We start from the raw sequence: 25,389 nt of genomic DNA, 5'->3' as shown, positions 1-25,389 counted from the left end.
CTCTCTAAAGCAAAGCCTCACAGACCCTGGAATTTTGATTAGTAGAAAGGAAATCCCAAAGTGAAGACAAAACGAGATTAGAAATAGGAGTTCCTGGTACCACTTTAGATGCAGTCTAAAAAAGCTACAGCTCCAAAGAAGAAATTTTCTTCTTCCTAAGGTTGCTTTCCACATAATATCCCTTGGATTAAAGGAGCTGTGAAATCACCAAATACACACAAATAGAAAAATCAATTAAAAATGGAAACTTAGGGGGCACCTGGGTGGCTCAGTCGCTAAGCGTCTGCCTTCGGCTCAGGTCATGATCCCAGGGTCCTGGGATCGAGCCCCGCATTGGGCTCCCTGCTCCATGGGAAGCCTGCTTCTCCCTCTCCCACTCCCCCTGCTTATGTTCCCTCTCTCGCTGTGTCTCTCTCTGTCAAATAAATAAATAAAATCTTAAAAAATAAATAAATAACATAAAAATAAAAAAGGAAACTAAAACAATTTCTATCTTCTTAAGGGGCGCCTGGGTGGCTCAGTCGTTACGCGTCTGCTTTTGGCTCAGGTCATGATCCCAGAATCCTGGGATCAAGCCCCCCGTTGGGCTCCCTGCTCAGTAGGAAGCCTGCTTTTCCCTCTCCCACTTCCCCTGCTTGTGTCCACTCTCTCGCTGTGTCTCTGTCAAATAAATAAATAAAATCTTAAAAAAAAAATCAACAGCTTATATAGTAGTAAATATTATTTAGTTATATTAATGTTTTGCACAAAAGACCAAAGACACAAAATGGTGAAATGGAGATAATTATTCTAGGACAGACAGCACTACTATTATCTCATAAGCATTGTTGAATAAGACATTTTTAAAAGGACTCAAGACTCAGTTGGTTAAGCGACTGCCTTTGGTTCAGGTCATGATCCTGGAGTCCCGGGATCGAGTCCCACATCGGCTCCCTGCTCGGCGGGGAGTCTGCTTCTCCCTCTGACCCTCTTTCCTCTCGTGCTCTCTGTCTCTCATTCTCTCTCTCTCAAATAAATAAAATAAAATCTTAAAAAAAAAGAATGAGGGCCATTTTTATACAAGATAGTGATACTATCATGCAGTTATTTGGGAAGCATTTTGCATTGGCTAAAGAAAAAGAAGGAAAGAAAGAGAAAGAAAGAGGGGGAGAGGGAGAGAGAAAGAGAGAGAGAAAGAAAGAAAGAAAGAAAGAAAGAAAGAAAGAAAGAAAAGAAAGAAAGAAAAGAAAGAAAGAAAACACACTGCCCATATACATCACCAACAGCAGCAGACCTCATCTGTTAATGTCCCATTTGGTTTGCCAGCCTGTATCTGTTTTTCTGCAAAATGCTTGTCCTCAGGGCACCTGGGTGGCACAGTCAGTTAAGCGTCCAACTCTTGGTTTTGGCTCAGGTCCTGATCTCAGGGTCATGAGATTGAGCCCCACGTCAGACTCCATGCTGAGCATGGAGTCTGCTGAAATTTCTTTCCCTCTACCCCTCCCTGCCTCTCTCTCTTTAATAAATCAATCAATCTTAAAACAAACAAAAAAACAGCTTGTCCTCCTTTTAGTACAGACTATGATGCCTGCAGTAATTCTTCCTTGAACTGCAAGGACCTAGAACAGGTATCTAGCTTGATCTTGGCAGGAACACAAGATGTGGCCAGTATCTTAAATTTGTAGATGCAGCATTTAATGGCTTCAAATCACATTTCCTGACCTAAGTGGGGGTTTTCCTCCCTTTAAGTACTAAGGATTAGAGAAAATGTACTTTGGAAAGAGGGAGAAAGAATGGGATATTTCATATAATTCCAGAAACCCAGAGCAGACAATAGATCTAGCCTGGTGGTTTTTAGTAGGGGAGTGATTATGCGCCCCCAAGAAGGACATTCAGCAATGTCTGGAGACATTTCTGATTACCTCGGCTGGAGGATGCTATGGGCATTTATGGGGGAGAGGCCAGGGATGCTGCCAAACATCCTACAGTGCACAAGCTCATACAGCCCAAAACGTCAACAGTGCTAAGGCTGAGAAATCCTGATCCAGTCCATTTTATAAAGAAAATGAACCCAAGAGAGATAAGTGACTTGTCTGTGACAGTGGTAGTAGGAATCATCTTATTTTCAAGTCAAAGATTCTCACCAGCCCAATTTGTTCTGTTCTAAGATTTAATCAGGTCTGAGATGCTAAAAAATATTTAATCTTACACAGCATGGCAAGGCCATAAGCTCAAGCTCCTTCTGGAACCAACAATTCAGCTATTGCAGAGATGTCAAACTGACAGAAGATAAAAGCCTCAGGGAAGCTTCCAGAAGGAGGAAATGCTCCCCCCACCACCACTCCAAGCCCCCAACACATAAAAAGGTCTAATTCCAGGAGGGCTGCTTCCTTTTCCCAAATCCATGTAACTGGTTACAATTATATACCAGGAAAAGAAAACATCCTCCAGGGATTTGAGCCCAGGATCAAGCATGGGAAGAAGGTGAAGCTCTGGGAAGAAAGACTGAAAATCCAGAAGCAGCTGAGTTTGCACTTTTACTGAATATGCAGGCTGGGGCTTTCCTCAAGCCAGTCTTCCATACCCTATAGAAAAGACGCTGCTGTTTACTACAGAGAGTTGGTTTCTTGTCCTCTCTACAAGAAAGGGGCGGGGGGAAAGTGGCCAAAAGAGCCAGCCATTTTGTTATATTAAGAATCTAGGGTGTGGTGGTCCCCAGCTTCTGGCTGCTGGCCACTCCTCTCCTTCCTTCCTAGAATGCAGTTCTTATAAATGATAGTCTTATTTTCTACAGTAGATGTGTGGTAAGTGACTTAGCAAACCTAGGAAAGCTGAATCCATCTGAAGTGGAATCCTAAGCCAGCAGTAGGGAACACTGAAAACCAACCAAATGCACATAAAAGTATCCTCAACAGTTTTAAGAACTGGAAGCACCAGGTACCTCTGGAACTTAAAAGAATGTGTGTGGGGCGAGGGGGGTGGCGTGTGACAAGTATAAGGCATGTTGGTAGAAAGGTATTTGGGAAACAGTTATATCCTAAATCTCTTCTATCACTTCCCATCACTGAGTGACTGTCCTCCCAGCATGGCAGAACACCGAAAGTTTCCTCTCCAGAGAGTGTAGAGTTTGCAGGTCCCTGGACTGTGAGACTCAAGGCATAGTTCGGGGCCTGAGTCTAATACTGAAAACAGAGGTACTGAATGACCATGTGTACAGATTGTTGAGAACTACCCTCCATACCTCTGGTCCTCTTCATCTACTCAGCTCCCAGAATTCTGGTAGCCAGACCTTTATCTCCAAGCAGGAGACAGACTTCTCTCAGGAGTCAAGCCCAGGAAGAAAAATCCAAAGACACTGACACTGGGGATTCCCCAACAGCCCACCTTCTTCAGCCCCATCCAGAAGGCCAAAGCTCCAAGCAGTGTTTAAGTCTCTCATCATAAGCAGCCAGACCCAACTAAAGAAAGTTCCTACGTGGAAAATAGAGACCAAAACAACAACAAAACCTGGAGGAAATAGACTATGCAGATAATTTTTTATTTTTATATTTTTTTAAAGAGAGAGACATAAAGGAAGATACCATATTCATGAATCAAGAATAGGAGGCTACAAAAAAAATTAAAATGAGCTATTAGAAATTTTTAAAGAATATGACAGCAGAAATTTAAAATTAAATAGAAAGGTTGGAAAATAAAGTTGAGGAAATCTGGAAAACACAGCAAAGAATCAAAGAGAGAAATAACTGAAAAGAAAATTAGAGGACTAGTCCAAGAGCTTCAACATCTAAATAGTACTAATTCCATAAAGAAAAAATTCAGGAGAGGAAATCATTGTGAAATTATTTTTTTTTTAAAGATTTTATTTATTGGGGTGGCTGGGTGGCTCAGTTGGTAAAGCGTCTGCCTTCAGCTCAGGTCATGATCCCAGAGTCCTGGGATCCAGTCCCGTATCAGGCTCCCTGCTCAGCAGGGAGTCTGCTTTTCCCTCTCCCTCTGCCTCTCCCTGCTGTTTGCGCTCTCTCTCTCTCTCTTGCTCTCTCATATAAATAAAATCATCAAGGGAGAGAGAGAGCGTGGGATGGGAGGGGCAGAGGGAGAGGGAGAGGGAGAGAGAATCTTCAGCAGACTCCACGCTGAGCATGGAGCCCAACTTGGGGCTCGATCTCACAACCTTGAGATCACAACCTGAGCCGAAACCAAGAGTTGGATGCTTAACCAACTAAGCCACCCCAGGTGCCCCTGTGAAATTATTTTTGAAATGTTCCCAGAAGTAAACAGCATAAGTTGCCAGAGGGAAAGGCCCACTGAATGTCTAGTACAGGGATCAGCAAACTATGGCCTGTGGGCCAAATTCAGTCTGCAGTCTGTTTTTGTACAGACCTTAAGCTAAGAATAGCTTTTACACTTTTAAGGGGTGGGAAAAATGGAAGAAGATGTGGCAGAGATCGTATATGGACCACAAAAACCAAAGTATTTACTACATGACCTTTTAAAGAAAAAGTTTTCTGACCCTCGTCCAGCACAATGGATAAGGACGGACATACACCACAGCAAATCACTATCAAAGTCCAGAATATTGAGGACAGAGTGGAAGTTTCAGAGGGGAAGATATGAGACATACTAAAGGATCAATAATCAAATGCCTTCAAACTTCTCAAAGGCAAAACTGGAACAAGACAATGGAACAGTATTTTTTTTTTTTAAGATTTTATTTATTTGAAAGAGAGGGATAGGGAGAGTGGGAACACAAGCAGGGGGAGCGGAAGAGGGAGAAGCAGGCTCCCCGCTGAGCAGGGAGCCCAATGCGGGGCTTGATCCCAGGACCCTGGGATCAGGACCTGAGCCAAAGGCAGACGCCCAACGACTGAGCCACCCAGGTGCCCCGACAATGCAGCAGTCTTTCAAAATTCTGAAGGAAACCAATTTCCAACATAAAATTCTATGTTCCTTCAAACTAACAATTAAGTATGAGAGTAAAATAAAGATATTTTCTGACACATAAGGTCTCCAAAAAACTACCTCCCTTTTTCCAGAAGTTCCTGGGAAGTGAGCTCCACCAAAACAGGAGAGAGTAAACCAAGAAAGGAAGATATGAAATACAGAAGACAGGATGATTCAAAATGTGAGAGGTGGGGCGCCTGGGTGGCTCAGTCAGTAGATCATGCAACTCTTGCTCTTGGGGTCATTGAGTTTGAGGCCCACACTGGGTGCAGAGATTACTTTAATTAGTTAATTAAGCAATCAATTAATTAATTAAAAAACAAATGAGGTGAAAAAAATCCCAGGAGGATGGTGAATAGATGGAGGTCCCAAGTAACAGTGGTGCACTAGAGGGAAGACCACCAGTCTCAGCATAATGTGGCTTTATAGCCACCCACACAGTCATCGTGCCTGGTGCCCTGCATTCCATTGTGTAGATGAAGGTTCCCCTGTAGTATTATTTCACGTAGTGCAGGTCTGCCGCTGATGGTTCTTTCAATGTTTCTTGTTTTTGTTTTTTTTAATGTCTGAAAGTGTTTATTTGGCTTTGTTACTGAAGGATACAGTATATTCTCTGGGGTTTAGCATTCTAGGTTAATATTTTGTATCTCTCAGTCCTTCAAAGTTACTGCTCTACTGACTTTCAGCTTACATTGTTCCTGGCAAGAAATCTGCACCATCTTTATCTCTGCTCTGTATATAATGTGTCTTTTCTCTCTAGTTAATTAAAAAATTTCTTTTTATAACTGCTTTTAAGCAATTTGGTTATGATGTGCCTTGGTGCAGAGTTGCTTATGTTTGGGGTTCACGGAACTTCTTGGATCTAAGAGTTTATGGTTTTCATCAAATTTGGAAAGAGTTCAGCCAATATTTCTTCAAATACTTTTTCTGCATGCCGTCCCCCTCCCCCCCCCGCCCCATTCTTCTCTCCTTTAGGGACTCCAATTATATATACTGGGCCCTTTGAAGTTGTCCTACAGCTCACTGATGCTTTTTGGTTTTTTTCTCCAGTCTTTTTCTATGTTTCACTTTGGACAGTTTTTATTGCTGTATCTTCAAGTTCACTGTTTTTTTTTTCTTCTGCAATGTCTAACCCCTAACTCTAACTCTTCAGTAAAAAGAGAGATAAAAACGAAGATAGCAAGAGGTTAATAATTGTTAAATCTATAGATTTAATTTAAATTAATCTAAAACTTAGATTTTAAAACTTAGAAGGTAAGTAGGTGATATTATACTACTCTCAATTTTTCAGTATGTTGGACCTTTTTTTTTTTTAAAGATTTTATTTATTTGACAGAGATAAAGACACAGAGAGAGAAGGAACACAAGCAGGGGGAGTGAGAGAGGGAGAAGCAGGCTTCCCACTGAGCAGGGAGCCTGATGCGGGGCTTGCTCCCAGGACCATGGGATCATGACCTGAGCCGAAGGCAGACGCTTAACGACTGAGCCACCCAGGCGTCCCAAGTATGTTGGACATTTTTAATAAGATTGGGAGCAGGGAAAGAATGGGTATTACCACTGTATGAGAAACTGACCAGATCTTTCAGCCTCAGTTAAAGCCTGAAAAAAAAACTCATGACTTTAACTTGAATTTCAAAGTTCCTTAAAGGATAAGTAGGAAGGGTGAGATGACACAGAGGGAGGGACACCCCACCACATAACCAAAACAGTAAAGTTCAAAGTAACTCACCCTAGGATTATCTGAGGGAAAACTGGAAACTCTCAGCAGCTACATGATTGCCTCATCTTAAAATCCTGAAGGACTTTTACCCAAAACATGATTAGGTCTGCAGACTGAGTAATTTTTAAGGGGTCAGCCTCACAGTCGTCTATTGCGGAAAGCCTAGAGTGTGAAATGAACAGAGCAGAGGGCGACTCTTGCTCAGCTGCAATGTTTTATTTTCCTCAAATCCCTAGCAACTAGTCCCAACAATATTGATGTGTCCGGAGACCAGCGAGAGGCCTCTTTCCTTCCTCTCCTAGGGCTACACCTAGGACTCAAGAAGATGGGTGGAAAAGGCACTATGAGAGCAGGGGCCAAGCTCTGCTTCTCTGTGTTACTCTCAGTACGGGGGCTCTGAAAACCATCTAAGCCTAAAAGGTCTTCCTTCCCCCCCGCCTCAGCTGCCAAACAGAAGCAGCTTTGTTCCTACTGCCATTAAAGGAAGTTCATGAGGATCATCTGTGACTGGATTAGAATCAACTGGAAAGTCCTGAGCTACATCTAAGCACAGTATAAGTGGCCTTTCCTCCCTCACTGTTGTAACACTGCTAGTAGCTTATACCTGTCACTGTGAAAATCTACAGTGGCACAGACATGAAAATAATACTTTGTCCCCAATAGCCACAGAGAAGGGAAAAAAACCTGCCACCGTGTTTCATCCAACAGACTAGTACAATCTGACTTCCTGCTCTGGGTGGGAGTCTGGACTAGACACTTCTAAGATTGTTCCCAGAGCCAAGATTTTATACTTTGATGCCACCTTGACATAGTATAAATCCCAAATCCTCAGAGCTTTACAACTCTATCCTTATTTCCTCCTCCAACAATCCTGAACAATGAAGTTCATACAGACTTTAAGACACAGAGAGAAAAACTCTGGAAAAGTACCCAAGTGCCAAGCCTCCCAGCTTGGAGAGCAAAGACTCACTCTTAAACAAGGTGTCTGGGTTGCCGACTCAAGCTTGCTTTCAGACAGTTTGACGATGGGTCCGATGAGTCACAAAATCATAGACACTGCTCTGCTAGATTCACCTTCTTGACTCTGACTCTCAAGGCAGCTGGCTACTCTTCCTATGTCCATCCGAAATGCTGGTGTCCCTTGGGGGGAAACCCAGGCCCTCTTCTGGCCTACACCCTCTCCTGTGATCTGATCTGATCCCACAGGTTCAGTGACCTGATGACGCCCCGATCCAAATCTTCAGCCCAGACCTTCTGGGCACATCTGCAAACCTGTTTCTTCTCCTTTCATATCTCAGTGAATGGCACAACCTTACAACTGGCTGCCCAAGCCAAAAAATGGAACTCTCCCAACTCCTTTTTCTCATCCTGCACATCCAAGCATTCACGATGACCCGACCCTTCTACCTCCAATGACTCCTTCACGTCAACCTTCTCTCCAGCCACTGCTACTTCTCCACCCCTGGCAGAGTTCCCGCCTGGGTCACCACAGGAGCTTCCTAATGGGATCCTCTGTGCTCAGTCTCTCTCCCTCCCACCAGCCTTCATGCAGCAACCAAAGATCTTTCTAAATTAAAAAAAAATTTTTTTTTAATTTTTAAGTAGGCTCCATGCCCAATGTGGGGTCTGAACTCATGACCCTGAGATCAAGAGTCGGATGCTCTACTGATTGAGCCAGCCAGGTACCCCCTAAACTAAATTCTAACCATGTCGCCTCCTGACTTAAAACCGTCAGTGGTGTTCTACTGTTCCTGGAATAAAGATAAAAGTCCTTCACAGGGTAAGAAAGCCCCAAGCACCTCTCCAACTTCTCTCTGCACACTCCCTCACCCCATAGCTCCAGCCACATTGAACTTTTCTTTCTCATTCTCTTGCCAGGCTGGAACATTCATCTACTTGACTGACTCTCCCCGGGGCCCCACCGACACCATCCTTCTGGCTAACTCCTCTCATCCTCCAGGTCTCCCTCAGCCTCCCTCATTCCCCAGCCTTGCCGGAGGCTCCCTCATGTGCTTCAATATCATCACACCATCGTGCCCCTCTCAGGGCACTTACCCCGATGTGCTACCATTGCCTATCTGAATTCCACTAGGACCAGATCTACTTATACGCCGTCATATATACTGCCCTTAGCACAGCTTCTGGCACAGAGAGGACTGCATAAATACTGGTTGAATGAGTGAAAATCTTGGTCCCAGAACCCTCTGAAGCATGCTGAAATGGAAACAAGCTGTGATATATGGTTGGGGTTTCTCTGACATCTCAGAAATCCTCCAAACAAGGAGTGACTGTTGGAAAGTCTGATTTCAAATCTGTTATCTTCACAGCTAGGCTCTACGAATTTTTTAAAAATTTGTTTGTTTTTCTCTACTTTTCTCCATCTCTCTCTAATTTTGTTGTTGCTCTTCCCAAGATTGAAATGGGTTTTCCTAGTGTGATAAATACTTAATATCTCGCTCACTTCCTACAAGGTCAGCTTTTAGGCCAAATAATTAGTAGAGATTTAAAGTGAAACATCATGGGGCACCGGCTGGCTCAGCTGGTAGAGCATGAGACTCTTGATCTTGGAGTTGTGAGTTTGAGCTCCACAATGGGTGTAGAGTTTACTTAAAAATAAATAAATAAAGTGAAATATCAGTGGCATGAGAAACAGAAAAAAAAAAGGGATACTGGAAATCTGCCCTCCGAGAGCTTGCAATTTGAGCCATCCATAGTTACTCCTGCTTCAGAGCCCCAGAGACACATATTAAGATCAGATCAGTGTATATCAGAAGCAAATTGCTTTGTTTTAAGCAATGCAAACTCTCCCAAAGGGCATCAGAATGGACAACAGCTAGCTGTTGTCTAGTGATTATTAGATCCTGTGTCTATCAAAAGCATAGCGATTCATTTCCTTGATTCCTCTAATAACTTATTCACTAACCTTGAGCAATAAACTAATCTCTGGAATTGTATCTGTAAAGTAATAATAACTCCTTATAGTGACTCTTCATTGTCTTCCAAGCAATTTTTTTGTATATTATTTAATGTGAGCCTTGAAAGAACTGCGTGATGCTGTGATCAGCATTCCTAATTAAAAAGAGGTTTAATAAGATGTCCAGGTCACCTAGCCACTAAGTGTGAGAACTGGGACTGTCAGCCGGATATTCTGACTTCTGGTCCAGAATTTTTTCCACTTACCCAATACTGCTTCTCATTAAAAAAAAAGATACACACACACACACATACACACACACACACACACACTCCAAAAAAATGCACAGAGGGGAAAAAGGTAAGTAAAACTCTTACATGTTGAAATTCAGATGAAGTCTTGGACACCTCACCCTAACTTTAGTGCTAGGAACAGCCCTACACAGTAGCAACTAACTTGTTGAAGCAATCAAAAAGATCAAGCTAGGGATTCTCCAAGCATTTCTCAATGAATAGGTGAGCCATGGGACTAGGGTTCAAATTTTATGGCTGTTGAATTGCTAGTGATGACTATAAAGTTTGACCTAACTGCTCCACTAAAGAAAAGATACTTCATTAGCTGCCAAACACCTGTTTTGTCTAAGAGGTGCTACATGCCAAAAAAGCCAGAGAAAAAAATCTTTCAGCACACATTCAATAAGCCCTTTATAGATCCTGTGGCAGATACATGCTCTCTTACATCTGATGGGTAACACATGTTACCTGAGTCCCAGACCACCTCTTAGGGAATTTTGCCCCAATTTAAACTGCTAGAAAAGAGGTGGGGAACATGCCTGGATGGCTCAGTCAGTTAAGCCTCTGACTTTTTTTTTTTTTTTAAAGATTTTATTTATTTATTTGAGAGAGAGCATGAGAGGGGGGAGAGTCAGAGGGAGAAGCAGACTCCCCGCTGAGCAGGGAGCCCGACACAGGACTCAATCCTGGGACTCCAGGATCACAACCCTAGCCAAAGGCAGTCGCTTAACCAACTGAGCCACCCAGGCACCCAAGTCTCTGACTCTTGATTTCAGCTCAGGTCATGATCTCAGGGTAGTGAGATCAAGAAGCCCCGTGTCAGGCTCTGTGCTGGGCGTGGAGCTTGCTTAAGATTCTCTCTCTCCCTCTGCCCTCCCTACCTCCTGTGTGCTCTAAAATAAACAAATAAATTAAAAAATGGCAAGCCAAAGCTGTACTCAGATGAAAATTCATATCCTTTGATACTTTGCGAGGAAAAAAATTAACCAATCATTTGATTCAAGAAATTAGAATAAGAACACATATGCACACAACGTAGAAGGAAAAAACTGTTTTTTTAAAAAAAGACAAGGGGGGCACTTGGGTGGCTCAGTCAGTTAAGTGCCTGCCTTCAGCTCAAGTCATGATCCCAGGGTCCGGGGACTGAACCCCACATTGGGCCCCTGCTCAGCAGGGAGTCTGCTTCTCCCTCTCCCTCTGCTCCTACTTTGCTCATGCTCTCTCTCTCTCAAATAAAGTCTTTTAAAAAATAAATTAAAAAATAATAATAAAAATAAAAAAGACAATTAAGGGGTGCCTGGGTGGCATAGTCGTTAAGTGTCTGACTCTTGGTTTCATCTCAGGATCATGGGATCGAGCTTGGAGTGGGGCTCTGTGCTCAGCAGGGTGTCTGCTGAAGTTTCCCTCTCCCCCTCCCCTGTGTGTGTGCTTGCATGCGCTCTCTCTCTCAAATAAATAAATTTTTAAAAAGTAAATAAAAATAAAAAAGAATTAAAATAGACAAGTCTCTAGCACATATTTCCATGAAAATAAAAGCACAAACAGGGTAAAATGACAAAGAGGATCATAACAACTAATAAAGGAGATATTTTCTAAATCAACAAATTTAATTTAAAGTCAATAAATTAGGGGTGCCTGGGTGGCTCAGTTGTTAAGCATCTGCCTTCGGCTCAGGTCATGATCCCTGGGTCCTGGGATTGAGTCCTGCATCAGGCTCCCTGCTCTGCAGGAAGCCTGCTTCTCCCTCTCCTACTCCCCCTGCTTGTGTTCCCTCTCTCGCTGTGTCTCTCTCTGTCAAATAAATACATAAAATCTTTAAAAAAAAGTCAATAAATTAAAAAAAATTTTAAGATACATAAAATCTTTAAAAAATAAAGTCAATAAATTAAAAAATTTTTAAATACATAAAATCTTTAAAAAAATAAAGTCAATAAATTAAAAAAAATTTTTAAGATTTTTATTTATTTGACAGTAGACAATCTGGATAAATAAATTAATCAAATATTTATCCTCGCTCCTCAAAAAGCAACAAATTCAACTAAGTTTATGGATAAATCACTTCTGACATTCAAGGAAGGGAATTTTTATGTTACTTCATCTATTCTGAAACACACAAAAAGATGGGAAACTTCCCATTTCATTTAATGAGAGAGAAATTCTGATACAGAAGATCTGAAAAAGATATAAAAGAGAGAAAAAATACACATACATAAAATATGGTGTTAAATTGTTCATTCCAAATATGTATTGAGTGCCTACTGTGTACCAGCACTGTTCTAGGTGCTAGGGATAAAACAGTGAACAAAACAGTCTGTGTTCTCAGACAGCTTACATTTGGCTGGAGGAAGCAGCGACGAACAAGTATGAAATGTCAGAGAGTGGCAGTTCAGCACAGTAAGGAGGGGATAGGAAATTCTGGAGGAAAGTTTCCATTTTATATAAAGTAGTCAAAGAAAATCTCACTGGGTAGGTGGCATTTGACCAGAGACTTAAAGGAATTAAGGGAACAAGCCTATTTCAGACATAGGGAACAACAAATACAAAGCCCTGATATGGGAATATAATTGAAATGATCCAAGAATAGCCAGAGGGCTCCAATATTAATAAATATATATGCAAAAATAATAAGTAGAATTTAACAATACAGAAAAAGGATAATACATGACAACAAAGTAAACTTTGTTTCAGAAATGCAATGATATCCAATATTATAATTAATTAGATTACATTAATGGATTAAATAAGAAAAAGCATATGATCATTTCAAAAGAAACTGAAAAAGTAGTTAATACTGATTTAAAAAACGAACTCTTAGTAAGCTGGAACTAAACAGAAATAGTTCAAATATCACTTCCTCAGGGAAGCTTTCTCTAACCTTCCCTGACTTATGCCAGGCCTCCCTGTTAAATGTGTTCATAGTGTCCTGTACCATTTCTTTGTAATTCTTAGCACAATTGTAACTATTTTTTGTACTATCTGTAAGACAACAACGTTAGAATCCCTTAAAAAAGTAAGGAGTTTAGGGGCACCTGGCTGGCTCAGTCAGTCAGTAGAGCATGTGACTCTTGGAGTCATGAGTTCAAGCCCCATGTTGGGCATGGAGCCTACTAAAAATAAAATATAATGTAATATAAATAAATAAGGAGGTTTTTAAAAAATTAATCAATTTATTTATTTATGTATTTATTTTAGAAAAGGGGGAGGGGCAGAGGGAGAAAGAATCTTAAGCAGATTCCATGCTAAGGGTGGAGCCCAATGCAGGGCTGGATCGCACAACCCTGAGATCGCCACTTGAGCTGAAACCAAGAGTTGGACACTTAACTGACTGTGCCACCCAGGTGCACCACGAGGTTGGTTTTTTTTTAAGATTTTATTTATGTATTTATTTATTTATTTGAGAGACAGAGAGAGAGAGCGAGAGAGAGAGAGTGCACCTGTGCACACAGGCAATGGGAGGGGCAGAGAGGGAGGGAGAGGGAAAGAATCTCAAGTAGACTCTGTGCTGAGCTGGGAGGCCCACTCAGGGCTCCAATCCCAGATCCCTGAGATTATGACTGGAGTTGAAATCAAGAGTCAGACGCTCAAGTAATTGAGCCACCAAGGCACCCTTAAATAAGGAATTTTAAAAATATAATTAATAAACTGGAAATAAAGACACAATGGGACCACTCAGCAACAATAACTTTTAAATTTTAAATGAATTGTCTAAAAGGACCAAATCAAAACCACTACAAGAAAAAATTGTTTTTTTTTTTGTTTTTGTGTTTTTAAAGACTTTATTTATTTGAGAGAGAGAGCATGATAGCGCTTGCACACAAGTGGGGGGGGAGGGGCAGAGGGAGAGGAGAAACAGACTCCCTGCTGAGTGGGGAGCCCAATACAGGGCCAATCCCAGGACCCTGAGATCGTGACCTAAGCTGAAGTCAGACGCTTAATGGACTGAGCCACCCAGGTGCCCCAAGAAAAAATTGTTTTGAATCAAAAGTATACAGAAAAAAGATAAAAGGTAGAAGATTAATGAAATAGATAACTGGTTAGATTTAAGTACATACCGTTTATTGAAGCTTTCTACTTTTACATTTAAAAGACAGAATAAAAATAATAACTTCAAATGAAAATAATATATAGATTAGAAATGTAATTTTAACAATCTAATTTAAAAATGGGCAAAGAAGGGCTCCTGGGTGGCTCAGTCTGTTGGGCATCTGCCTTTGGCTCAGGTCATGGTCCCAGGGTCCTGGGACTGAGCCCCACATTGGGCTCCCTGCCCAGCAGGGAGTCTGCTTCTCCCTCTCCCTCTGCTCCTTCTCTCACTTACTCTCTCTCTAATAAATAAAATCTTCAAAAAAAAAAAAAAATGGGCAAAGGAGGGACACCCGGGTGGCTCAGCCAGTTAAGTGTCTGACTCTTGATTTTGGTTCAGACCATGATCTCAGGATTGTGAGATTGATCCCTGCATGGGGTTCCACACTGGGTGTGAAGCCTGCTTAGGATTCTCTCTCCCTCTGTCCCAACCCCCTCTAAAAAATAAAAATAATAATTACATAAATACATAAATAAAAATGGGCAAAGGATCTGTGTAGACATCTTTTCAAAGAAGATATACAAATGGCCAATAAACACATGAATAAAATGCTTATCACTAGCCATCAGGGAAATGCAAATTAAAACCACAATGGAATACCACTCCATACCCACAAGGATGGCTATAACAAAAAAGACAGATAATAACAAGTGTTGGCAAGGACATTATGAAATTGGAATCTTGGGGCGCCTGGGTGGCTCAGTCATTAAGCGTCTGCCTTCGGCTCAGGTCATTGATCCCAGGGTCCTGGGATCAAGCCCCGCATCGGGCTCCCTGCTCGGCGGGAAGCCTGCTTCTCCCTCTCCCTCTCCCACTGCTTGTGTTCCCTCTCTCGCTGTGTTTCTCTGTCAAATAAATAAATAAAATCTTAAAAAAAAAAAAAAGAAACTGGAATCTTTATACACTGCTAGTGGGAATGTGCAGCCACTTTGGGAAAGGAAAAGGTAACTCTTTCCTCAAAGACTTAAATATAGTTACCATGTGACCTAGCAATTCTATTCCTAGGTATCTACCCAAGAGAACTGAAATGACATGTTTAAAAAAATAAAAATAAGATAAAAATAAATGTAACATAAATTCTTCTATTCCATGAATATGGTATATCACTTCATTTATTTAAGCCTTCTTTGATTTCTTTCATCAGTGTTTTATAGCTTTCAGCATATAGATCTAGAACACATTCCATTAGATTTATACTAAATATCTCAGTTTTTTCATTCTACTGTAAATGGTACTATTTTAAATTTCAATTTCTATATAGATTTTTGTAAACTGACTTTGTATTCCACAACTTTGCTAAACTATATGCAATTCTCTTCTTCGGGTTGCTCCCTTATTTGTGAAGCTGAAGAATTATGATTTTCACATTGCAATATACCTAAGAAACTAAAATATTAAAAGTAAGTTTGTTAAAATGTCAATTCTTCCCAAACTGATCTATAGATTCAGGGCGCCTGGGTGGCTCAGTTGGTTAAGCGACTGCCTTCATCTCAGGTCATGATCCTGGAGTCCTGGGATCGAGCCCCGCATCGGGCTCCCTGCTCAGCAGGGAGTCTGCTTCTCCCTCTGACCCTCCCCCCTCTCATGCTCTCTATCTCTCATTCTCTCTCTCTCAAATAAATAAAATCTTTAAAAAAAAAACTGATCTATAGATTCAACACAATTCCAATCAAAACCCCAGAAAGATTTTTTTAAATAGAAATAGATATGCTGATTCTTTTTTTCTTTTAAAGATTTTATTTATTTATTTGTCAGAGAGAGACAGCACAAGCAGGGGGAGCAGCAGGATGAGGGAGAAGCAGACTCCCCGCTGAGCAAGGAGCCCACCAGATGCGGGACTCAATCCCAGGACTCCGGGATCATGACCTGAGCTGAAGGCAGATGCTTAACCGACTGAGCCACCCAGGCATCCCAGATATGCTGATTCTATAGTTTATACGGAAAAGCAAATGAACCAAAACAATTATGAAAAAGAAGAACAAAGTTGGAGAACTCACAATACCTGGTTTCCAGTCTTACTTTAAAGCTACAGTAATTGGCACAGAATGGATGTTGGTGAAACCATACATATAGATCAATGAAACACAACAGTGAGTCCAGAAATGGACCCACCCATATATGGCCAACTGATTTTCAACAAAGAACAAAGACAATTTAATGGAAAAATGGATAGTCTTTTCAACAAATGGGGCTAGAACTGGACACTCACATACAAAAAAATTCATACACACACAAATGAACCTCCTAAATCACACCATACAAAAAAATTAACTCAAAATGGATCAAAGATTAAATATAAGGCCTAAAACTATAAAATTTCTAGAAGAAAACACAGAAAATTTATAATATAAACACAAAAGCTTTGTGAATTTGGGCTGGGCAAGGATTTCTTAGATAGGATACCAGAAACACAATCCATAAAAGAAATTGATAGATTAGAACTTCTTTTCTGAAAAATACTGTTCACAGAATGAAAAGACAAGACACAACTATGAGAAAAGATTTGTAAATCATATAACTGATAAAGGACTTGCACCCAGAATTATAAAGACCTCTTAAAACTCAATCATAAGAAAATAACCCAATAAAAAATATACAAAACATTTGGACATTTCACCAAAGATATACAGATGACACTAAATACATGGAAAAATGCTTCTCTTCACCATCAGTCATTAGCAAAAGGCAAATTAAAACCATTATACAGGGGAACCTGGGTAGCTCAGTGGGTTAAGCATCTGCCTTCGGCTCAGGTCATGATCCCAGACTCCTGGGATGGAGCCCTCGAATCGGGCTTCCTGTTCAGCAGGGAGCCTGCTTCTCTCCCTCTCTCTCTCAAATAAATAAATAAATAAATCTTAAAAAAAAAAAAAAACCCATCATACCAATACCTATCAGAATGGCTTGGTTTATTTATTTAATTAATTAATTAATTAATTTATTTATTTAGAGTAGGCTCCACGCCCAGCATGTATGCCAACGCTGGGCTTGAACTCACCACCCTGAGATCAAGACCTGAGCTGAGATCAAGAGTCAGATGCTTAACCAACTTGAGCCACCCAGGCTCCCCAGAATGGCTAAAATTTTTAAAACATATAATACCATGTACTAACAAGGATGCTGGTAGGAATGCAAAATGGCTGTGGAAAACAATTTGAGTTTCTTATAAAGTTAAACATACACTTATCATATGACCCATTAATTCCACTCCTAGATATTTACATATCCAATTGATCTGTTCACACAGAAACCTGTGTGTGAATGCAATTGTCCAAATGCAAATAACTAACTAGAAGTGGCAAAGTGCTGGCAAAGTGATAACCCAAGTAGTGCAGACACACAAAAGAAAAGCAGTCAACAAAAAAGGAACAAACTATAGACACATGCAACATGATGACTCTCAAGCACATGATACTAAGGTTAAAGACGTCATATTCAAAAAGGTACATACTGTATGATTCCATTGATGTGACATTCTGGAAGAGGCAAAACGATAGGGACACAAAACAGTTCAGTGTTTGCCCGGGTCTGCGGGTGGAAGGAGAGGTTGACTAGAAAGGGCAGCACAAGAGAATTTGAGGGGGTAATGACATTGTTCTGAATTTTGGGTATTTTGGTGGTTACATAACTGTATGTAATGGCTGAAATGTGAAGAGCTGTTCACTAAAAAGGGTGAATTTTACTGTATGCAAATTATACATAGATATTAAAACTGGAAAAAATACAGTATGTATGTAATATATTTCAAAAAATACTTGTTGTATGTATGCTAACCAAAGTTTCTACAGAAAAAAGAGAAGTGTAAGAATGAATGAAGACTGCTTCTATCTAGGTGTCCTCTCAATTTCTGACACATCCTATGAATCATGGACCCATGTGAAAAAGGTATGTGCTTAATGTGCAAATCGAAACTGCATTCTTTTCCAGGGGAATGTGATTCTTACAAACAAACATGAGGAGAAATTGCTAGCAGCTAGGAAACAACAAGAAAGACAAATAGTACATTTTGAACTCCTTGCATCATTGTAACACACTGAGAAAACTTCAGGGAACAGAAATAAACTCTGGATTACAACATGGATTTACATACCGAAACGTCATCTACTGACATAAAATAGATATAAAATGCCACAGGAAATGAAATCCTCCTTCCCTGCTCTCTCTTTGTAGAGAGCAGAAAACAAATACATCTTATAGAAAGAAAATAAAGAAAGGGTAAAGATAAAGAGTAGAACTGGAAATAGAAGTTGGATCAGATTGCAATTTGTCCATAGGTTCTTCAGGCCAATTCTCCCATTTTCCAGTTCATTTGCACCTCTGTCAAGATAATTTTTTTTAAATTTTATTTATTTATTTGACAGAGAGAGACACAGGGAGAGAGGGAACACAAGCAGGTAGAGGGAGAGGGGGAGATGTGGGACTTGATCCCAGGACCCTGGGACCATGACCTGAGCTGAAGGCAAGATGCGTAACGATTGAGCCACCCAGGCGCCCCCAAGATAATTTTTTTTAAAGATTTTGTTTATTTATTTGAGAGAGAACACAAGCAGGGAGGAGGAGCAGAGGGAGAGGGAGAAGCAGGCTCCCCACTGAGCAGGGAGCCTGATGCAGGACTCGATCCCAGGACCCTGGGATCATGACCTGAGCCAAAGGCAGACACTTAACCAACTGAGCCACCCAGGTGCCCCTTTCAAGAAGAAATTTATCTGAGACTCCTTCCTCCCCCAGAGGGCAGAGCTAGTCTATCTTGTGCTCAAAATCCTCTAACCCGTACTGACCCTTTTTGTGGATCTTTTCATGATGATAATATTTACTGAATTTACTGTGTGCTAAGAACTGTACTAAGTGCTGCACTATCTCATAAACACTCATAGAACCCCACAAGGTAGGCGCCTGGGTGTCTCAGTGGGTTAAGCGGACTGCCTTCGGCTCAGGTCATGATCCTGGAGTCCCGGGATCGAGTCCCATATTGGGCTCCCTGCTCAGCAGGGAGTCTGCTTCTCCCTCTGACCCTCTTCCCTCTCATGCTATCTCTCATTCTCTCTCTCAAATAAATAAATAAAATCTTAAAAAAAAAAGAACCCCACAAGGTAGGTGCTATTACTCATTTTACAGTTTAAGAAATTGAGGCGCAAAAAGGTTCCCTTATTTGCCAAAGTCACGTGGCTAATAGGTAGTGAGCCAGAATTTTATCCCAGATAGTCTAATTCCAAGAGGCCATTCTCTGAATTGCTATACATAAAGATTCAATATCTACTGAGTCCCATGCACTAATTCAAACACTAAGGATAGACAAAAGAGTAAGGCAAGGTTCTGTTCTCCCCTGAAGGAACTTCTGGTCTAGCTGGGCAAGACTAACAACAAAGACGTGCAATACACTGAGTATATCCTGTGTGGGAGAAGTTAAAGAGGGGGTGACAGGGAAAACTTGGGAGTAACAGAGAAAGCTCCCCAGGATTGTCTATGTCTATCACAACAGTATGAGTGTTCCCTTACTTTAGTCTCCCATAGTTCCTAGCAGGCTGTGAACAAACATTGCTGAATGAACAGTTTCGAGTTGACCTACCTCCTCTACTTCTGTTGGGTCTGTAGCTATGGCCACTAAAACGCAAATGAGAAAGATGTGACAAGTAGCCGAAAACTACGTTTATCTTGCTCTCCATTGTATGCTTCATTCATTGACATTCAATAAGTATTTATTGATGGCTGAGGGAGTCAGCCACTGTTCTTAGCATGGAGTACAGTGGTTAACATGCCACATAAAGACCCTGTTCTCATTCAAGTGGATGAAACAATCAAAGAAATACCAAAACAACAAACAAACAGAAAACCACAAAAACAAAACAAGCCCGAACAAGATCATTTCAGTTAATTTGAAATGCTACAAAGAAAATAAAACGAGGAAACACAATCAACAGTGACTATCCGGTGTTAATTTAGATTGGGAAGACCAGGCGGCATAGTGGACATTTAAACTGGTGCATGTTGGTTAAAAAATTCTTTATTTTACTTTTATTTTTAGAGAATGGAAAAACTAGAAACCCTGTCCAAAATTAGGAGCCAGAATTAACCTGTGTCACTGACAAAGAATTGCAATAATATTTTCCCCAAAATTTATACATAACTCAAATGTTATCAGAATAGATGCTGTTCACGCATTCACCAATTTTATGTAAAACTGATTTGCTTTCCATAAACAGTGGTCTTGCTTTATTTCAGAAAAGAAATTTTGGCCATATTGCATTATTGATTTTTTTTTTAACCTTTATGATGGCTTCTAAAAAGGCAGGGGAGTAGTGTATTAAGTGGTGTATTAAGATGCTACCGCATCAACAAGGGTCCTGGCAAAAGGATGCAAAAACTTATTTCTATAACACTTAAGGTTTTTATTTTAAAGGCACAATATTCAAATATAACATCTGAAAGAATGTAACATGTAACACAACATTCCATATTTCAAAACTTTTTAAAAAGGCTACTGAAAGGAAATGGTGTATGTAGAATAATGAAGAAAGTGGTTTTTGTTTTATTTTTTTACTAATATTGCAAGGAAATGGACATCAGGTTTTAAAAAATTAATTAACACTGATTTTGGCAAGTCATTTAACTGCTACGAGCCTCCATTTCTTTCCCACAGGTAAAATGACATTAGAGGATCCCTCATGGGTACTTCCAGCCCTAAACGCCTTGATTCTCCTAAGAAAATAGAAGGTAGATGATTCAGAAACTTTACTGCATGAGGAGGGCAGGTGTTATTGTGGGCACTTTTAAAAACTTGCCCATTTAGGCTTTAGTTTTTATAACAATTTTCTTCTGATGCAATATGTCAGGAAATGTTGTACAAGTGGGAGTATTTCCTATATATTAACGGAAAAACTGGGGAAGAAAAACAGTTGTGATGCTCAAAAGGAACGCTGCACAGCTAAAAAACATTTGATGAGAGAGCGGTGAAATAACAATCCACTGGAAAGGAAACCGTCATTTCCACCACTTTTATTCTATTTCCTTTCTTATGCTCTCCTGAAGAGAAAAACCCAGTTTTAATTTTTTCCTAAATCCGAAAGAGGTAGCAAAAGCCACAGAAATCCTTACACGTTTTCTATTAAAGAAATCGCCAAAATACTGAAGAGGCACTATGTGTCTACACCTATCATCAATCTTACTTAGCACCGAGGACACCGTTTCCAAATATTATCACCAACAGCCCTCACTCCGCTGCAGCCGACACTCACCGCCACCCATTTTTAAAAATCCATTTACGCTGAGCCTTTCATCCAAACCCATCAACAACCATTTCCTCCCTGCAACAGTGGTTTCGACTGCCCGAAACGTCCAGCCAAGCCAGGGCTGAGTCCTGCCAACAGGGAGACTGCAGACTGCGGTGCTGGGCAGGGCAGGGCCGCTCCAGCCGCCGCACACTAAAGCTTTCCGCCTCCTCCCGAGTGATTTAAGAGGGTTCGGGACCCAGATAAGACCCCGCCCTTGCAGCCACGACCCCGGAACGGGAGGAGGAGAGAGGCGGCCTCAGCTTAGCAGAGCCAAGCCTTTGGAAAAACAGGCTGCTCCTACCCAGCGGCCAGCAGCAGCCGGGGCTGGGCGAGCGGCGCGTCGCGGGCGGTGCGCGCCGAGCGGCTCCCAGGTGGGTCTCCGCAGCCGGGGACCGCGGCTCGGGCTCCCGGAGGGGGTGGGGGTGGCGGCGCGGGCCGCGATCTCGCTCGTCACGATTCACCACCAAGCAGAGTGGGAAAGAGGGAGGGACTGGAGGCAGAAAACGGAACGGAATCAGGGAACTCGGGGAATAAAGAAGGCAAGGAAGGGGAGAGGGGAGGGGGGGAAGGTGATAGGAGTGAAGAAGAATGGAGGTGCAGGGGAGGGTGATGGGTGCAGAAGGGGTGGGTAATAGGCTGCAGGGGATAAAGGCGAGGTGAAGGGGAGGGATGGGGTGCTGGGGGTTCGTGAAGGGGGAGGAAGAAGGAATGGCGTGAAGGGGGATGGGGTGGGGGGAGAGAAATGGGGGTGAGGAGGGAGCGATGGGATGGTAAAGAGGGAAGAGCGGGAGGGGGATGCAGGGGAGGGATGGGTGAAGGAGGCTGGGGTGGAGAGGGGAGGGGTGGGATGCAGGGGGAGGAATGCGGGAAGGGGAGAGCGGGGGAAGCAGGGAAGCGGGCGCCGGCCGCAGGAGGCCGGGAGGGACTTCCCTGCGAGGAGGGCGGCGCCGGAATAACGGGACCCTCCCAGCCCCGAGCCCCCCGGCCGGGCGGGGCGAGCAGCCCGCGCGGAGGCCGGGGCGCCGCGGGCAGGTACTGCGCCCCGCTCCTGCCGGGCAGCCGCAGCCCTCGCCCGCGGGAGGACCCCCACTCCACTTACTCTCTCCGACCACGGCTTTGAGGCCAATGGGGGCCATCGTGCTGCGCGAGTCTCCGGGCTCCGGGTCTCCTCAGGCGACGCCCGCGGACACTGCTACCTCCCCGGGTCAGCGCGCTCTGCCGGCCACAGCCCTCCGCTCCGCAGCCGCGCTCGGGCTCGACTGACGCGCGGACTCGTCGCGGAGGCGCGGCGCGAGCCAGAGCGAGGCTGCCGACCTGCCGGCGCGCGCGCGGGCGGGGCTGGCCGGGGGCGGGGCCTTGTGCCAGCCGTCAGCGTCACCCGCGCGCCTCCGCCAATCGCACTGCGGCCCGGGAGCTCGGCCCCGCCCGCCGAGATGCGGCTGAGCGCGAGGCGGTCCCTGGCTGGCGCGAAAGCCGCGCCCTCCCCCTCACCTCACGCGCAGCGCGCACCCTGCTGCCAGTCGCGCGCTCCTGGGGCTCAGGGTCCTAAAGTCCCCTCCGCCGCCTCCGCACCTGGCCACAGGCTACTGACAAGCTCCCTCTTCCTGAAACCACGTTATGTCCTGTCTTTCCTCTTTCTGGGAACCCTCCATTTTTCGCCTGCCCACATAAGGAACTCAGAGACTCCTAACCACAACATAACTGGAGGTTTATCGACATCATCTCTCTCTCTGGGTACCTATATCCACATACCCGCCATTCACTGAGCTCTTATGTGTCAGGCTCCACGCTAAGCGCTTTACTGCATCATCTCATTAAATCCTCACAGTAATTAAGAATTGTTTTTAATCTCCATTTTCCGATTAAAAAAACCCGAGGCTCAGAGAATTGAGCACTAGGGTTGCTCTCGGGCTGTGTAACATTCATTAGCAAATATTGAGTGGTCTCCCACTACTCTATGTAAGCTACTATTCTGGGCATTGGAGCTACAGCCATGTATAAGGCAGACTCGGATCCGAGTCTTTGGGCGCTCAAAAGGCTAGAAATTTCGAAGTCCCAAGTCTGATAGGAATATGCTGTAGGACAGCTCAGGTCTCAGCATCTCCTTGCAGGAGTCCACATTACCAAAGTGGTCTCAAGTCAGTTCTTGATGGACTTTTTTTTTAAGATTTCATTTATTGGGGCGCCTGGGTGGCTCGGTTTAGCGACTGCCTTGGGCTCTGGTCATGATCCTGGGGTCCTGGGATCGAACCCAGTATTGGGCTCCTTGCTCAGCCAGGAGCCTTCTTCTCCCTCTCCCTTTGCCTGCCACTCCCTCTGCTTGTGCTCTCTCTTTCTCTCCCTCTGTCGAATAAATAAATAAAATCTTTATTATTTATTAGGGAGAGGGAGGCAGGATCCCAGGACCCTGGGATCATGACCTGAGCTGAAGACAGATGCTTAGCTGACTGAGCCACCCAGCTGGTGCACCTCTGATGGGCTTTCTTTATTAATGAGGGATGTTACTTTTTTTTTAAGTCTTAACTATTTCTTTTTTTTTTTAAGGTTTTATTTATTTGTTTGACAGAGAGAGACACAGTGAGAGAGGGAACACAAGCAGGGGGAGTGGGAGAGGGAGAAGCAGGCTTCCTGCGGAGCAGGGAGCCCGATGTGGGGCTCGATCCCAGGATCTTGGGACCATGACCTGAGCTGAAGGTGGACTCTTAACGACTGAGCCAGCCAGGCGCCCCGAGGGATGTTACTTTTGAAATATGGCACAGGACTCACCTCTGGCTTCAAAGAAAAGCAAATGAGTTGAGCCAATTAAAAACTAAAAAGGACAGGAGAGCTAGAAGTCATAAAATCACTGACTACTCATTAAAATTTTGGAACAACTCTGTGAGCTAAGTCCTCTTTTCTTTCTTTCTTTTTTTTATTAAAGATTTTTATTTATTTATTGAGAGAGAGAGAGAGAATGGTAGAGAGCATGAGAGAGAGAAAGGTCAGAGGGAGAAGCAGACTCCCTACTGAGCAGGGAGCCCGATGCGGGACTCGATCCTGGGACTCCAGGATCATGACCTGAGCCAAAGGCAGTCGCTTAACCAACTGAGCCACCCAGGCGCCCTCTTTTCTTTCTTTCTTTATCTTTTTTTTTTTTTTTAGATTTTATTTATTTGTTAGAGAGAGAGCACAAGCAAGGGAGAAGCAGACACTCTGCCGAGCAAGGAGCCCAGTGTGGGACTCGATCCCAGAATCCTGGGATCAGGACCTGAGCTGAAGGCAGATGCTTAACCAACTGAGCCTCCCAAGTGTCCCTAAGTCCTCTTTTCTTAATATTATTAAGAAATATAATATTTACAGATGAAAAAACTTAGATTCAGAGAGGATAAGAGCTTTGCTAGTGACAAAGGAAAGATCCAATTCCAGAATCTGAATTCTGAATCATTATATTACACTGAGCAGTTAAAGAAGCTGAGGCCCACAGGAGGACGTTCCAAAGGTCATACACAATGAAGAATGGCAGAGCCAGGACAAGAGGCCACATGTCCTAGTTCAGCTACCAGCCCCAGGGCAGGAAGAGTTGACCATCTTCTTGTCCCCACCCCAATCTACCCCAACAGAACTTTCACATGGCTTCACAGGGAGAGTAAGTATTTGTCTATCATTTCACGTCTGGGCTCTGCCTTTTACCCAAGGAAGGTATTGATAGTCTCAGGGTGCATTTGGGGAAGGAGGAGATAATTCGTAAATGTGAGGGAACCTAGGATGCACTTGTAATGCTGCATGCTCCCCCCTTAGCCAGCAGAGACTATCCTCAAGGAGCCAGTATTCTAGCTGAGAAGACAGACAGGAATCAAGGAGTCAGTCACAGCATTGAGTTACTGTCCTAATAAGTGCTAAAGCAGGACAGGGGCTGTGAGAGTGAGTGATGGAGCACTTGACGCAGTGGACCTGGTGAGGTATAGTCAGGGCAGGTAGCAAGAGGGGTCTGGGAGAGTGTCCCAGGCAGATACAGAAAATGAAAGGACCAAGTGCCAGAAAGGAGTTTGGCTTTTCCAGGAACGGAGAGGGGGTCAGTGTGGCCAGAGGAGAGTCTGAGGGGCAGGTAGAGAGGAAAGCCCCCAGGGGTAGGCCTCACTGCAAGGCTCCAGGACATTTTGGTAGCCTGGAATCTGTATGAGGACCTCCTCAAAGGTCACAGGCAAATAAAG

The 25,389-nt window shown here is 43.1% G+C and overlaps 1 protein-coding gene across 1 annotated transcript in view; it reads right to left on the bottom strand.

Moving 5' to 3' along the window:
• Positions 1-22,429, bottom strand: part of STXBP1 (syntaxin binding protein 1) — a 69,739-nt gene extending 47,310 nt beyond the window's left edge. Inside the window, exon 1 of the mRNA XM_028107650.2 lies at positions 22,299-22,429. Within this exon, the coding sequence (XP_027963451.1) occupies positions 22,299-22,335 (37 nt within the window). The 5' untranslated portion in view covers positions 22,336-22,429. The remainder of the gene's footprint in view (positions 1-22,298) is intronic.
• Positions 22,430-25,389: the final 2,960 nt, after the last annotated feature.

This window comes from Eumetopias jubatus, unplaced genomic scaffold (assembly GCF_037043125.1).
Source record: "Eumetopias jubatus isolate StellerSeaLion01/CBP00866 unplaced genomic scaffold, mEumJub1_p1.0 scaffold_15, whole genome shotgun sequence".
Classification (NCBI taxonomy): Eukaryota; Metazoa; Chordata; class Mammalia; order Carnivora; family Otariidae; genus Eumetopias; species Eumetopias jubatus.
Note: the sequence above shows the minus strand (reverse complement) of the source record. Positions and strands in the feature narration are given on the sequence as shown.